Source organism: Pinus tabuliformis, chromosome 1_2 (genome assembly GCF_031772625.1).
Source record: "Pinus tabuliformis cultivar Carrire ecotype Pingquan chromosome 1_2, CPIR1, whole genome shotgun sequence".
NCBI lineage: Eukaryota > Viridiplantae > Streptophyta > Pinopsida > Pinales > Pinaceae > Pinus > Pinus tabuliformis.
Window position 1 is genome coordinate 1054700860 of NC_142298.1, and position 15054 is coordinate 1054715913.

Genomic DNA, 15054 nt, shown 5'->3' on the forward strand with positions numbered 1-15054 from the left:
GAAAAGTGGCGTCGTGAAGAAGAAGGCATCAAAGAAGTCTTTCAAAAGTCTTCCACAGCTGAGAAAAGTGGCGTCGTGAAGTATCGTGTATAGTGTGAACGTAGAGGAGGAAAACGTAGTACCGTGTATAGTGTGAAAGGAAAGGCATCAATCATGAGGCCGTTCACGAAGGCATAATAAAAAACAAAAAATAATATATATATATATATATATATAAATATAAATAAATATATTATTTAATCTCACAATAAACAAACGTGAAGGCATAGTAAACCAAAAAAAATATTATTTAATCTCACAACGCTCACGAGTCAAAGGAGTCTTTCAAAAGTCCTCCACCGCTGAGAAAAGCGGTTCCCGATGTTGTCGTTAAAACATATATAACTATAAAGTTTGGTGTGAATGGTTTCCAATAGAAGCACCAAAAACTATCATGCTATCATATAATCTCCCATCAATAAAATATAAGTTGCTTTAATTTACTAATGATTTGATAAAACATCTTTAAATTTATTATTTAAGAAAGATGAGGCTAACGCAGTTTTTAAACTTTATTACGTTAATTTCGGTATTTTAGAGTAAGTTGCTTTAATTTACTAATGATTTGATAAAACATCTTTAAATTTATTATTTAAGAAAGATGAGGCTAACACAGATTTCGAAGTTTTTAAACTAGAGTTGTTTTTAGAGATATGATTTAAAAGTTACATTGTTAAAAGTTTTGTTTTTGAAATTGTATTATTTTGTTTTGTTTTTGAAAGTGTATTATTTTGTTTTTATTCAAAAAAAAATGGTTTATTCATAATTGTGAATTTAATTTTGTTATTTTTTATTATGTTTTCAATGTACATTTCAATGTATAAATGGCATCATGAAAAAGTTTCTAATTGAAGAATCTTTTCATTGTAGCGTTTTTGCATCCAAATACATAAATGCCACCATGAAAAAGTTTCTAATTGAAGAATTTTTTCATTGTAGCGTTTTTGCATCCAAATATGATGCATCATAAAAATAGTAATGGTAGAATTTTATCTAGAAGTGAGATTTAATTTCAGTCAGTAACATCAAATGAGCTAGCAACCACTTCTTGTTGAAGAACCTTTCTGATTCTTTCTAACTTATGCATGTTTACATTTTTTGCAGAGAATATCCTTTGGATAATACATTAGCTTTCAAGCACCAAGATAGCAGTTACTATGCACCCAACAAGTGATTGTATAAGTAACATGAGTAATTAATCGTTCTCGGATGTAGTATTAGGTTATTTTTTTATGCAAACAAGCATGATTATCTTATTGAGTATTGAAGAATTTTATGTTTTTCACTTAAACATATGGAACAATTTGATATTTCTTTCTTGAGAGTGTTGATATTAATAAAATAACTTCCATATGCATTGAGGATTCAAGCATCAAGATAACAGTTACAGTTTGCTTTAAACCCAATAAACAATTTTTTTTTTTCCCTAGGAAAAAGTCGTAATTTTATTCATGTTGATAAAATTACATTTTGTAGATGCCTGAGGCATATGCATATGGTTGTTCCTGTAAAGACATGCAGCATAACAGAAATAAGAAACACATAAATAGTATAAGACTAGAAAGGAATGCAGCAAAATTTAAGATCTATCTCCCTATATTTTCCTTCCTTTTTTCTTCTCCACTTTTCGCCAACCTCCAGCGTTGGTAGTGGGGTTAATTATGGCCAGCTGGTTTTCCTCGATGTGCCCAGGTTGTTCTTTGTCTGTGTCCGATCCTTCGGTACTGTATGCTCACTTGGTGCCGCTTATTTCCCGTTGTTGGTCCTGCTGCCGCACCACCATGCTGTTTGGTTCAAGTTTGGTCCCTACGGTGTTCTCCTCCTTTCTTTGGTTCTGTTCCCTGTATATATCAGTGGGTTCCGTGTTTAAAGCCTCCTCTTCCAGTGGTTTAGTGTGATGCCAGCCTTTTGGCTTTTTCTTATTCCCCTTGGGCTCCTTACAAGTTAGCGGACATGCGTACTGTAGGTGTCCTGTCTGCATGCAGTTGCGACATCTGAAGGCCGTGTTTTCGTAGTCCAGTTGCTGCGTCCACATTGAATTATTGAAATTCAATGTAATGTGATCTGGGAGTCCTTGACTTAGGTCCACTTCTACACATATTCTTGCGTATGTGAAAATTCACCGGTTTGCTCTGTCCTCATCTATTTTGAGGTGTTTTCCTAAGGAGTTTCCAATGGCTGTTAATGCTTTCCGATGCCAGAAATGGAGTGGAAGGTTGTGCAGCCTTACCCAAACTGGTAATGTCGATACTACCATGGTATTGGCGTCGAAATCCGGAAACCAGGGGGTGATAAAGAGCCCAGCATTGCCCCAGAACCAGGGCCCCTAGTTGATGGTATTGTCTCGTTCCAGCTCTGTGTTAAATCTGACTATGAAGAATCCCTTTGGGCATGGATATATTTCGCAGTTGGGTGTCCATGATGTGTAGATCCATTGGTGGAGTGCATCGGCTTTGGGCCAATAGCCGTTAAATCTGCATATGACATCGTTTTGAGTTAGATCTGAGTGTAGATCTATTACCTCGGGCAGTGAAATAGTTAGCATAGGTGTTTCTGTCGCCTGTTCCACAATGTAGGGTCCTGGAAGCTCTGGAGTGGGTGTTGCTCTTTGTTGCATTGGTTCTTTCCCTTTGGCTACATCACGGAAAGAGCCTGGATTTTTTGAGCTGGTTCCCTAGCATCCGCCCCGAAGTCTGAGGTTGAGGATGATGGTTGAATCCTTGACCACTCCGTAATGCTGGAGTGTATATTGGTCCTGCATGCAGATCCCTGAGTATAAGAGGCTTTGAAGTGCTGCTGGAGTTCCCAATTTGTTCTGGATCTGGCTCTTTAATTCCTGTACATCCATTCCCTCCTTGATTTGTGCACAACAGTGCTTGCCTTCTACAGATCTGATAAATATTTGTATCGGATCTGATGATTCCATCTTATTCAAGCCCTGTTTCCTTTGGCTTTCTCCCAGATCTAACATTCGTCCACCGCTGATCATCCATTCTTTTGATTCAATATCCTTTGATTCTGGGCATATTTTTCCCTTCCCAGTGCTCTCTGACATCAGATCTGGGTCGCTTCTGATTCTCCCAACTAGATCTGTGCCAGTTTTCGTTGTGACTTCTGCTCGCAAAGCCGTCTCCAACCAGACCCCTGTTCGCGCGGCCAACTCTGTCCACTCCGCTCCACTGCCCTCATGCACATTTATTTGCTGCAAATCAAGACGAGTTTGTGCTATCATTTGTAGATCCGGCCACAGCGTTCCATACCCACTCTTGAATGCATTCAGTGGATGCGGATCCGGGTGGGGTTGCAGTTTCAATAGTGGATCTGCACAATGGCACCCTATTGCACCCTGGCCATGACTTGTTACAGTAAAGGCGGAAGTTTTACCGTGAAAAAAACCCTGAACCAGTAAATGAGAAAAATACCATGACGTATGAGCCGTTCGTTCTTCATCCGGGGCTTGGTTTGTTGCATGGGATCTGAGTTCTTTGTCTCTGTCATAACTGGTCCAGCGCAGCGAAAGCACTTCAATGGGACCGGTATTCAGCCTCCAGGGTTTCTTTGTTAACCCTTCCTCTTCGCATCGCACTTTGTCGGCGGCTCCCCTGAAAACCCTAGCCATACCTGTGCTGTCGAGCGGGATCCTTCGTATTCAGAAAATTCTAATTCCAACCCTTCAATTCCGTTATTATTTGCATATATGAAATTATTAAATTCTTCGAAAAACAGTTATGTTCTAAACCCAATAAACAGTTGTATAAAGTAACACGAGTAATTAATTGTTCTTGGATGTAGTATTATTTTATTTTCTTATGCAAACAAGCATGATTATCTTATTGAATATGGAAGAAATTGAATAATTTCCCTTCAACTTGATCATATCAAATGAAAACTAAAATCGATTATTAGTAGAAGCATGAACTCCGTGTAATCTCATGTAATCTCCCTTCCGTGAAATATATGTTGCTTTAATTTAGCAATAATTTGATAAAACATTTTTAAATTTATTATTTAAGAAAGATGAGGCTAACAGAGATTTCACAATTTTTAAACTTTTGTAAACTTTATTATGTTAATTTCAGTATTGTAGAGTAGAGTTGTTTTTAGAGTTAGATGATCTAAAAGTTACTTTATTAAAAGTTTTGTTTTTGAAAGTGTATTATTTTGTTTTTATTAAAACAAAATCGTTCATCTATAATTTAGAGTGAGCTGATTTAAAAGTTATTTTATTAAAAATTTTGTTTTTGAGATTGTATTAATTTGTTTTTATTAAAAAAAATCCATTTATCTATAGTTTAATATTGTGAATTTAATTTTGTTATTTATTATTATTATTTAAATTTATTTATTTGTAAAGTGATTGATTGAGGTTTTATTACATGTTGTTTAGTAACTTTTATTTTTATTAAATTTTTTTCTTTTAATTTTATTTCATTTTTTTTTTACTATTTTCATGAATATAGTTTTTCCTCACAAATTTAAAGAGGAAAAAAATAATTAAAAAAAATCAATAAATTTCTTTTTATTACTTTTTAATATTACTTTATCTTTTCCCTTCACTTTTCTATAAAAAAAATTTCTAGAAGCATTGATAATTATACAATAATTTTTTTTTTTTTCTCGTAAAGATTAAGTCTATTAAAGGAAAGTAATGTACATCAGGAAAATACAACCAGGAGAAGCAGGACCACAGGCAGCCGGAAAGGATATGCTATCCACCTCGGCTCCTAGAAGAGAGAGAAGAAGGAAGAGATGAGAAGGGATTAACTAGAAGAACCAGGGAGCGAAAGAAAAGAATAGGATTCTACCCAACATGGGTAGAGTCGACTATTCGGCACTTTTTCCCTTTCTTTTTACCAACTTTGACCCATTCAGGAGGGCAATGTTGAGCTGGCATGGATTGCAAACTGAGTTGGGTTGACTGAGAGTTTTCCTTATCTGAATCCGAGGTAGAAGATTCATGAATTCTTTTCTGAGAGAATGGCTGGACGGACAAATTTTCAGGCTCAGCCGAGGGCGGATCCTCTACCATCTTTGCATCCCCTTCCTCCTCATTCTCCTCCTCTTCATCAGAGCTGAAATCAAAATCATCCATGGGTGGAGGATCATGAGGCTTCTAGCTTTTGGATTTCTGCTTAGGATGGCTTTCGTTTTTTGGGCTGGCATCGAGGGACAAGAGCTCTGAAGGTGCCCTGTGTGATGGCAGTTGCGGCAGCGGAACGCTGTGTTCTCGTAGTCCAAGTTCTGGGTCCAGTGGAAGTCTCCAATCTTGAGAATAATCTTGTCCGGGAGACCTTTGCTTATGTCTATTTCTGCACAGATTCTGGCAAAGGTGTATAGGCCCTTTTCTCCTCTAGACGTGTCTGTGTCTAGAAGGCGGCCTAGAGAGTTACCTATCCCTTGGAACACAACGAAGTGCCAAAGATGTGCTGGGAGGTTAGGTAGTCTGACCCAGATTGGGAGCTTGGTGATGATTGCTGTGGATGGATCGAAGTCTGGGAACCAGGGGGTGAGGAATAGACCTGCTGAACCCCAGAACCATGGCCCTTCTTTTAAGGCCTTTTGGTAGTCCTCATCAAAAGCAAACACTGTAATGAAAAAGCCTTTTGAGCATAACAAAACTCGACAGTTGTTGGTCCAGTTGGAGTGAATCCACTGGTAAAGGTCTGTTGTGCGCGGCCATAGCCCATTGAACCTGCATATAATACCGTGCTCAGCAAACTTTTGGGTTTGCTCATCCAGCGTTGGATGCCCTATTTCGATTGAGGGGGTTTCCTCCAGTTTTTCCACCAGAAAGGGTTTGGGAGCCTGGTCCGGTGGAACTGTTTTTTCCTGTTTCTGTGCATGGACAACCTCTTTGTATGAGTATGCCTTGGCAGAAGAAGATTGTCCTGCAGCTCCCCCTCTCAAACAAAGGGCAATACTAATGGAAGCATTTCTTTTAATACTGTAAAAAGAAAGAGAGTATTGATCCTCAAGTTGTTTACCTTCGAGGAGGAGCCGTTGAGCTGCCGAAGGGATCCCTAGCTTGAGATCCAGTGCGTGCTTGAGGTCCTGCACTAGACCTGTGGAATTCACCCAATGGAGCAGGGTTTTACCGGAAATGAGCTTGATTTGGATCTGAAACGAGACAAAAAAATCAGAGCTCCTCTTGTCTAATGGCTCAATCTGTGTTGGTTCTGTTATTTCCTGAGCCGTAGAGCAAGCAAGAAAAATCTCAGAGTTCATCTTGCTTAGGGATGAAGCATTCCTGAGACTCACGTTTATTGGGTCTACAAGACCATGCTCAGGCTAAATCTCCACTGAGCCTTGTGATTCATGCCTGAATCCTAAAACCTTTCCAGCACATTCATTCTAAGCTGAGATAGAGAACAGGCCCCTATTTGGGTCCAAATCTCAGAGGGGCTTTTTGTCAAACACTTGCCCCGCAACCTTTTTGGATCTGAAATGAAGAGGTTGACGATGCTCGTTCTGGATGCCCACGCTCTTGATTTCCCCCATTCTCCAAATCCACTCCCTTCGGACACTGTTGGCCGCTGCAACCGAGCCTCCAGCATCCAAATCTAAGCAATTTCGCGTAGCCAGGCCTGCCCTTCGGCACTGGAGGGCCCTTCCTGTAGCTCCGCCGGCTCCTTCTGTCTTCAAACCCCACAAAACAGAGTCCAAAACTGGCTTCCGGCTGTTCTCAAAAAGGGCTTTCACCATAAACCCCTTCATGCCTACGTGTGCCCTCGCCCAAGAGCTTCGGCTAAAATCGTAGAAAAAATCGGAGAACCCCAGGCGACTTCTTTAACTCTGCATCGAAGGCCATTCGAGCCTACAGCAGAACTCCAATGGCGGGGGAAAGGACCATCAGGCCTTGGAACGACGGAAACCTGAACCGAATCCATGAATCTTTTTTCAAAATAATTATAACAGTTATACAATAAAACTTTCGTTTCAATGAATATAATTAAATTACTAAAAATTAATTCTAAAAATGAGAAATTAATAAAGTTAAAAGATAATTTGAGTGTAATATTTTCTGATTGTCTTATATATATATATATATATATAATATATATATATATATATATACATCTCATTCTTAATTCTACTTAAAGCTTAAAGACCTTTTGTCATTATTGTCTACACTCAAATATCAAAGATTTGGAAAATGACAATTTGTGAAGTTGAAATTGGCAATGTGATTCCTATGATTATTGTGTTATTATTATTCAAAATAGTTGTTATAGTTGTTATAACTGATACAGGTGAAAATTTTCATTTTTATTTAGAACTAAATATTTAATATATTCATATTTTTATTTATATCTCTATGTTGTATGTTTTAAAAAAATTTAATATATTCATATTTTCATCTCTAATGATGAGGATTTAGTAATGTCCTCGTGTGGTTATAGTTGCAAAATTGTGAAGTAGTAAATTGCTGCAGAAATTGTCTCATAGGCACATTATGCATTACAAATCAATCTGATATCGTTGTGCATTAGAGATCAATCTGATATCATTTTATACTACACAAGTCAACCTCAACAAGCTCTCCTCTTAATATTATCCAAGCTACCAAGCTACCACTATGTATTGGGCATTAATATAAGTATTATTATTAATTCACATAATAATTATTCGTATAGTTATTTGTTTTCAAAGTAGTTTATTTCATAGAAAAGTGTAGCTCTCATTTGAAATTGCATATTTTTCTAGCCATCTTCTTCATTATACATTGGTGAAATTATGCATATTTTTTCAACTAGAAAATGTGTTTTAGTAGTTGGAAATTGTATGGTATAGCAGGGTTTTAATTGTAGAAATTCCAACTATCTATTTCTTCAAATATTTTTTATCTTTTGCATGTGCTTTTAGCTGGAAATCATATTGTTTATGTTGGAAATTGTATGGGGCAACATGTTGTAAATTGTGATGAGATTTTGTGAATTTCATTTGTTTTTTATCATTACTATAGTTGCACTATTTTCTTTTTCCATTGGGGTTAGTGTCTTATTTGGTGCATCAAATCACCCGCTAAGTATTGATTATCATAGTGTTACTGTTGCAAAAAATGGACATTTCCAACTTATTTTTAACTAACTTTTCACTTCGGCAAATACAATTCGTTGAAAATTTAAAACGTTAGAAAAATAGTGGTGCCATTTATAGTTTATCCATCTATCCGTCAACAAATTTTTATTGTTTTTACCTTAATTTGACAATATTTAAAGTGGTAGGCACTAAAAATGTCACTTTGCATAATGCAGATTGTGGTTATGTGTCTAGCCAAGTTGGTCGCGCATTCCAATTTCACTCATTCACACCAGTTGAACTGGCGTCCATCTCATTTAAATGCACAAATGCCACCATGAAAAAGTTCCTAATTGAAGAATCTTGTTTTTATTGTTTTTACTTTAATTTGGCAATATTTAAAGTGGTAGGCACTAAAAATGTCGCTTTGCATAATACAGATTGTGGTTATGTGTCTAGCCAACTTGGTCGCGCATTCCAATTTCGCTCATTCACACCAATTGAACTAGCATCCATCTCATTTCAATGCACAAATGCCACCATGAAAAAGTTCCTAATTGAAGAATCTTTTCATTGTAGCGTTTTTGCATCCAAATATGATGCACCATAAAAAATAGTAATGGTAGCATTTATCTAAAGTGAGATTCAATTTCAGTGAGTAACGTCAAATGAGCTAGCAAAAACTTCTCGTTGAAGAACCTTTTTGATACTTTCTAACTTATGCATGTTTACATTTTCTGCAGAGAATATTCTTTGGGTAATACATTAGCTTTCAAGCACCAAGATAGCAGTTACTTTGCACCCAACAAGTGATTGTGTAAGTAACATGAGTAATTAATTGTCCTCATATGTAATATTAGGTTATTTTCTCATGCAAACAAGCATGATTATCTTATTGAGTATTGAAGCATTTTATGTTTTTCACTTGAATGTATCGAACAATTTGATATTTTTTCTTGAGAGTGTTGATATTAAGTATTGAAGAATTTCATGTTTTTCACTTGAATGTATGAACAATTTGATATTTTTCCTTGAGAGTGTTGATATTAATAAAATAGCTCCCATATGCATTGACGATTCAAGCATCAAGATACTAATTACTTTGCACCCAATAAATGATTGTATAAGTAACATGAGTAATAAATTGTTCTTGTATGGTATTATGTTAATATCTTATGAAAACAAGCATGATTATCTTATTGAGTATTAAATCATTTTATAGTTTTCACTTGAACATATGGAACAATTTTATATTCTTTCTTGAAGGTGTTGATATTAGTAAAAGAGCTCTCATATGCATTGAGGATTCAACATTGAATTATATTATTTAAGTGCAGAATTTTGGTGATGGGATTACAACTACCCAAGAAATTAAATCTAAATCAAGAGACACAATTCTACTCTACTTCTTTGTGAAAAGTAATTCATAATTTAGAACAACATGCGCAACATGCATGATCAAATACACATGTACACAAATGTTTCTAGGGGAAACCAATTGCTAAAAACCCCTTAAGCCCATTTTTCATTAATCTAGTGAATTGAGAAACAATTACGATTATGATCTCTTGCTCTTAGGACAAACTACAAGAGTAAATGTATTCTCACTCTGTCTGCAATCACGTTGCCCACACTTTCATTGCCTGCACTCATGCTGCCCGCACTCTATCTGCCTACAATCGCACTACTTGCACTCGCTCCTATTTCCTTATGCAATTATTTAGGATTGATCACCTCACCAATACTCTAAACTGTAAACTCAATCTAGTATATAATTAATTGTACACTGACTTGGAATCTACACCACAGCTGATCAATTCTAATTCCTTGCACGCATGATCTATTTTTTCGTTGGTTGACTGATCATTAATATACTGTGATGACCTTTGAGTTAGACTATTGATCCCACTGCACAACTGATCTCCAATTGGCTCTATAAATGTTGTTAGAACTAGTTTAACTGAGTACAACTGAAAATAAATTGACTAGATTGTTATAATTTAGCAATCAACACATCCAAGCTAAATTCCAAGCCCACCAACTCAAATTTAGTGTTTTAATTGAGTAGTTAAGAGCCATGTCACCTCAGTGAACTTCCTCCAAGGTGTTTGCTAATGTGGAAATTCAATTTTTTCTCAAATTGACTAAGGCTACTAACTCAATTGATTTCTTTCTAAACTTCTCAACAATCCCTCTTAGCAAGAAAGGAATTTTCCACCCCTATCCAAAACTGTGGAATTTACTATAGCACTACCTCTCACTTTTGTTGTTGCTACTGCAACAACTGAAAATAAGAAGCATCCAAAAATAAAAATTGAATCAACAATGTCTCGCAACTGTCTACTAGGAAGATTGTGTTGTTGTTGACTCTACTATTGAACCTCCTTCTCTGTCGTCAAAATTTATCTACATCCTCAGTATCTGAACGACATTGATCCTCTTGCTACTGAATAATGTGGGCCCTTGTAGCAAGGTAATGATCCATGAGTAGAACATTAATGGACCTTGCCCAAATTTGTACAACTCTATGACTAAGGATCTACATCGCCCAACTCACTCTTGGAGATATAGTTGCATGCATGGTGAGATATGAACTACTCATATTGTTTCTATTGTTGCTCTATTTTTTATTCTGCATTGTTGTTACAACTACTAAAATAATGAGTCTGATCTCCCCATATCCTGAAGTCCTAGCTTCCATATGGATTCTCACTCTAAAACTAGACTCCCTCTGAGTCTCGATTTCCCCCTGTGGGAAATATCTCTAATCCTCAATATGCCAATATCAATGGTTACATGTCCTTTTCGTGTCACTAAAGATTGGCTCATTGATCTTCTCACTAGCAACCTTTTAGCTCCATTAATAAGTCTGCACATAGGGTCTTCTAGATCTACCCTAAACTAGGGCTCCATAACTTTGCCTCCTAATAGCTCATTAGTTCTTCAATGATCATTGTACCTGAGGATTTCAATGAATAGTTCTAATGTGATTTCAGGGCTCTAATACCATGCAAATTTTTAGTGATAGAAGTGCAACTACTCAAGAAATTAAATCTAAATCAAGATACATGACTCTACTCTACTACTTTGTGGAAAGTCATTCACAATTTAGAACAACATGAATCATCAAATAAACAAGTACGCAAATGTTTCTAGGGAAATAAATTGCTAAAAACCCTTAAGCCCATTTTGCATTAATCAAGTGAATTGAGAACAATTACAATTGTGATATCTCACTAAGAGGGGGAAAACTCCAAGAGTAAACTTATTCTCACTCTACGTGCACTCGCGCTGCATGCCCTCACTCTTACTAGACTCACACTGCCCGCACTCGCTCCTATTTCCTTATGCAATTCCTGAGGATTGATCACTGACCAATAATCTAAAATGTACACTCAATCTAGTATATAATTAATTGTACATTGCCTTGGAATATACACCATAGCTGAGCAATTCAAATTCCTTACATGCATGAGCCACTTTTTGGTTGATTGATCAGTTAACTCGACGATCTCTGAGTTAGGCTATCGTCCCACTGCACAATTGATCACTATTAGAACTAGTTGAACTAAGTGCAACCGAAAATAATTGGACTAGATTGCTATAATTTAGAAATCTGCACATATAAACTGAACTCCAAGCACACTAACTCAAATTTAGTGTTCTAACTGAGTGATAAGAGCATGTCACCTCAATTGACTTCTCCAAGTTGTCTTATGATGTGGAATTAAAATTTTCTTATTTTGACTAAGGCTAAAGTCAAATTAAGCCTTTCTTGATACACTTCTCAACACTCCCTCTTAATAAGAAAGGGATTTTCCACCACCTCTTTCCATCACCTATGGAATGTACTATAGCATCACCTCTCACTGTTGTTGTTACTAGTGCAACACCTACAACTAAGAAGCATCCGTAAAAATGTTGAATCAACTGTGTCGCTGTAACTCTCTATTGGGAAAATTATGTTGTTGCCGACTCTGCTACTGAGCCTACTGTTGTGTTTTCAACACTTCTATGCACTCTTCGGTATATGAATGAAACTAATCCTCCTGCTACTGAATATTGTGAACTATATAGCAATGTAATGATCCATGAGGAGAACACCTCAACGGGCCCTACCCAAATTTTTGGAACTCTAAGACTAAGGATCTACATCACCATACCTCCACTTTGGAGGTATAGCCGCATGCATGGTGAAATATGATCTACTCATATTGTTGCTACTACTGATTTGTTGATGCTTTTGAACTGTTGTTGCAACTACTGTAATAATGTGTTTGATATCCCCATATCCTGAAGTACTAACTTCCATAGGGATGCTCCATCTCAAAACTAGACTCCCTCTGAGTCTTGATCTCCATGGGGAAATATCTCTGCTCCTCAATCTACCTATATCAATGATCATAGGTACTTTTTGTGTCACTAAACATTGACTCATTGATCTGCCCACTAGCTTCCTTCTAGCTCCATTAAGAAGTTTGCACATAGGGTCTTCTGGATTTGCCCTAAACTAGGGCTCCATAACTCTGCTTCCTAACAGCTCATCAATTATTCAATGATCAATATACATGAGGAATTCAAGGATTAGTTCTAATGTGATTTCAGGGCTCTAATACCATGTAGAAATTTTGGTGATAGAAATGCAACTACTCAAAAAATTAAATCTAAATGAAGAGGCACAATTCTACTATACTGCTCTTGGGAAAGTAATTCACAATTTAGAACAACATGCACAAACAAACATCAACAAATACATACGTACACAAATGTTTCTAAGGGAAAGAAATTGTTAAAAACCCCTTAAGCTCATTTTTTATTAATCAAGTGAATTGAGAAACAATTACAATTCAGATCTCTCGCTCTTAGGATAAACGACAAGAGTGAACTTGTTCTCACTCTACGTGCACTCATTCTTCATGTGTTCGCACTACCTGAAATCACGTTGTCTACACTTTCTCTACCTGCACTCCCACTGCTTGCACTTTCTCCTATAACTGAGTGTAATTCCTGAGGATTGATCACCTGACCAATACTCTAAACCATACACTCAGTCTAGTATATTAATTAATGTATGCTACTTGGAATCTACACCATAATCGAGAAATTTGAATTCCTTGCGTGCATGAGCTATTTTTTGTTGATTGACCAGTTAACTGGATGATCCTTGAGTTAGACTATTACCCCACTTCACAATTGATCTCCAAACTCGCTCTAATAACTGCTAGAACTAGTTTAACCGAGTACAACTAAAAATAATTGACTAGATTGCTATAATTTAGCAATCAACACATGCAAACTGGACTCCAATCTCACTAACTCAAATATAGTGTTCTAACTGGAGTGAAACAAGCAATTGTCACCTTAGTTAACTGCCTCCAGTTGTCTGCTAATGTGGAAATTTGAATTTTCTCAATTTGACTATGGCTAAAGTCAAATTGTGTCTTTTTTGTTACACTTCTCAACATTAAGAACATCATATTATTTTCTAACTAATATGTGTTTGGCCTCTAGGCAAGTAAAACATTTGGTTTGTGACTCTAATATATTATTTTTGGAAGAATATTATAAAAAACCTCTTTTGTACAAGAGAAACTACAAACAATAGTAACAATGAATTGAAGACTCCAGAAACAAGTTAACATGGAGTTAACTTTAAAGATAATGGAATATAAAATATTGATGAAATATTTATGTCTTTATTATTTTTTACTTTAATTTTGTATATTTAAACTAAGCATAGGTACCAACTACAATGTAGCATCACTTGAGCACATCTTTATTAAAATATTTAATTTACTAACATCAAGCAAGCATAAAAGAACAAAGATAATAAATAATTAATGCATCAAGGACTATTACATTCTTTTTCCTAATGTAATTTATCTTGTTGTTACAAGATCAGGTTTATGCAATTTTGGTTCTTTATTTTTTTTTACTTTAATTTAGCTCTATTTAAACTAAGCGGTAGGTACTAGCTACTATATAGCACTTGTTTACATTCCAATAAGTTTACTTTCCAAAGATTCTTATTGAATCTAAATAATATAGAGTTTATTTCAAATTTGAGTCTATTAAATATTGACAAAAATTAGATATAATTTTAGAGATGAAATTTATCTCCGTATTTCATAAATTGTAGATTAAAAAAATATGTTAATTTTTTAATGTTTTTATCATACATTTTTCTTGTAAGCATAGTAGGGGTCTTTCGTTCATTCATTTTCAAAGTAGGTTACAACCAGAAAATAAATTCCGTGCCTCAACTTGCGCATTGGGAAACCATGTATGTTGGCCATCGGAACACATTATAAGCTTCCAAAATCTAAGATTCTTAAGTCTGTCAAAATTAGCCTTATAGGCCTAAATATCTAGAAAAACCAGTTCACCGTTAACATGCTAACATAAGTACTGATACTCGACATATACATACTCAAAATGTAACAAAAGGAAATAATAAAACTATTCATCAGAGGACTGTATAGGAGTTGGGTGCTATGCACTGGAACTTGGTAATTTAGATTGAAGAAGGCAGAAAATGTGCTTCACATATATGACCCAGACAGACATTTGTTGTTGAATTTGGAATTGAACAAGTTGGAATTCTTTCTACATTTCCTGGAAAATAGGATTAGCGTTGATAGACAATGTTCCATTCATAATAGCTCTTGCTACTATGCTCTTCATCATCCAATAGAGGTAAATTGTCTACCTGTACTAGATGAGACGACCATGGGTATGGCCAGGATCAGGTACCAGCAGGTGACAATCTTCCACCTCAATTTCCTTCTCAACTCGTTGGTTAAGGCCCGACTCCCAACCTGTTATCATATGTCTTACCTACTTAGGAGTACATGTTTTATATGTATGGGCCACATCAATGATGTGTTGGGCATCTAGTTTTCTTCCACTTCTCTGTCAGCGGCCTCAACGAGGATGCTCATCGACCTCCTCGAGACTCTCTATTCTGACTACATCTGCAACCCCAGTTTCCAGGTT

The 15054-nt window shown here is 36.1% G+C and overlaps 2 protein-coding genes across 2 annotated transcripts in view; both read right to left on the reverse strand.

Moving 5' to 3' along the window:
* Positions 1 to 2713: 2713 nt before the first annotated feature.
* Positions 2714 to 6264, reverse strand: LOC149209763 (uncharacterized). Its single transcript, XM_089398735.1, has 3 exons — positions 5559 to 6264; positions 5201 to 5429; positions 2714 to 3680 (listed from the first exon to the last, which is right to left on the reverse strand). The coding sequence occupies exons 1-3, from the start codon at positions 6262 to 6264 to the stop codon at positions 2714 to 2716; spliced, it is 1902 nt and encodes a 633-aa protein (XP_089254861.1).
* A 491-nt stretch (positions 6265 to 6755) lies between these two features.
* Positions 6756 to 15054, reverse strand: part of LOC149209764 (putative LRR receptor-like serine/threonine-protein kinase At3g47570) — a 48963-nt gene continuing 40664 nt past the window's right edge. The window contains exon 3 of the mRNA XM_089398736.1: positions 6756 to 6911. Within this exon, the coding sequence (XP_089254862.1) occupies positions 6756 to 6911 (156 nt within the window). The remainder of the gene's footprint in view (positions 6912 to 15054) is intronic.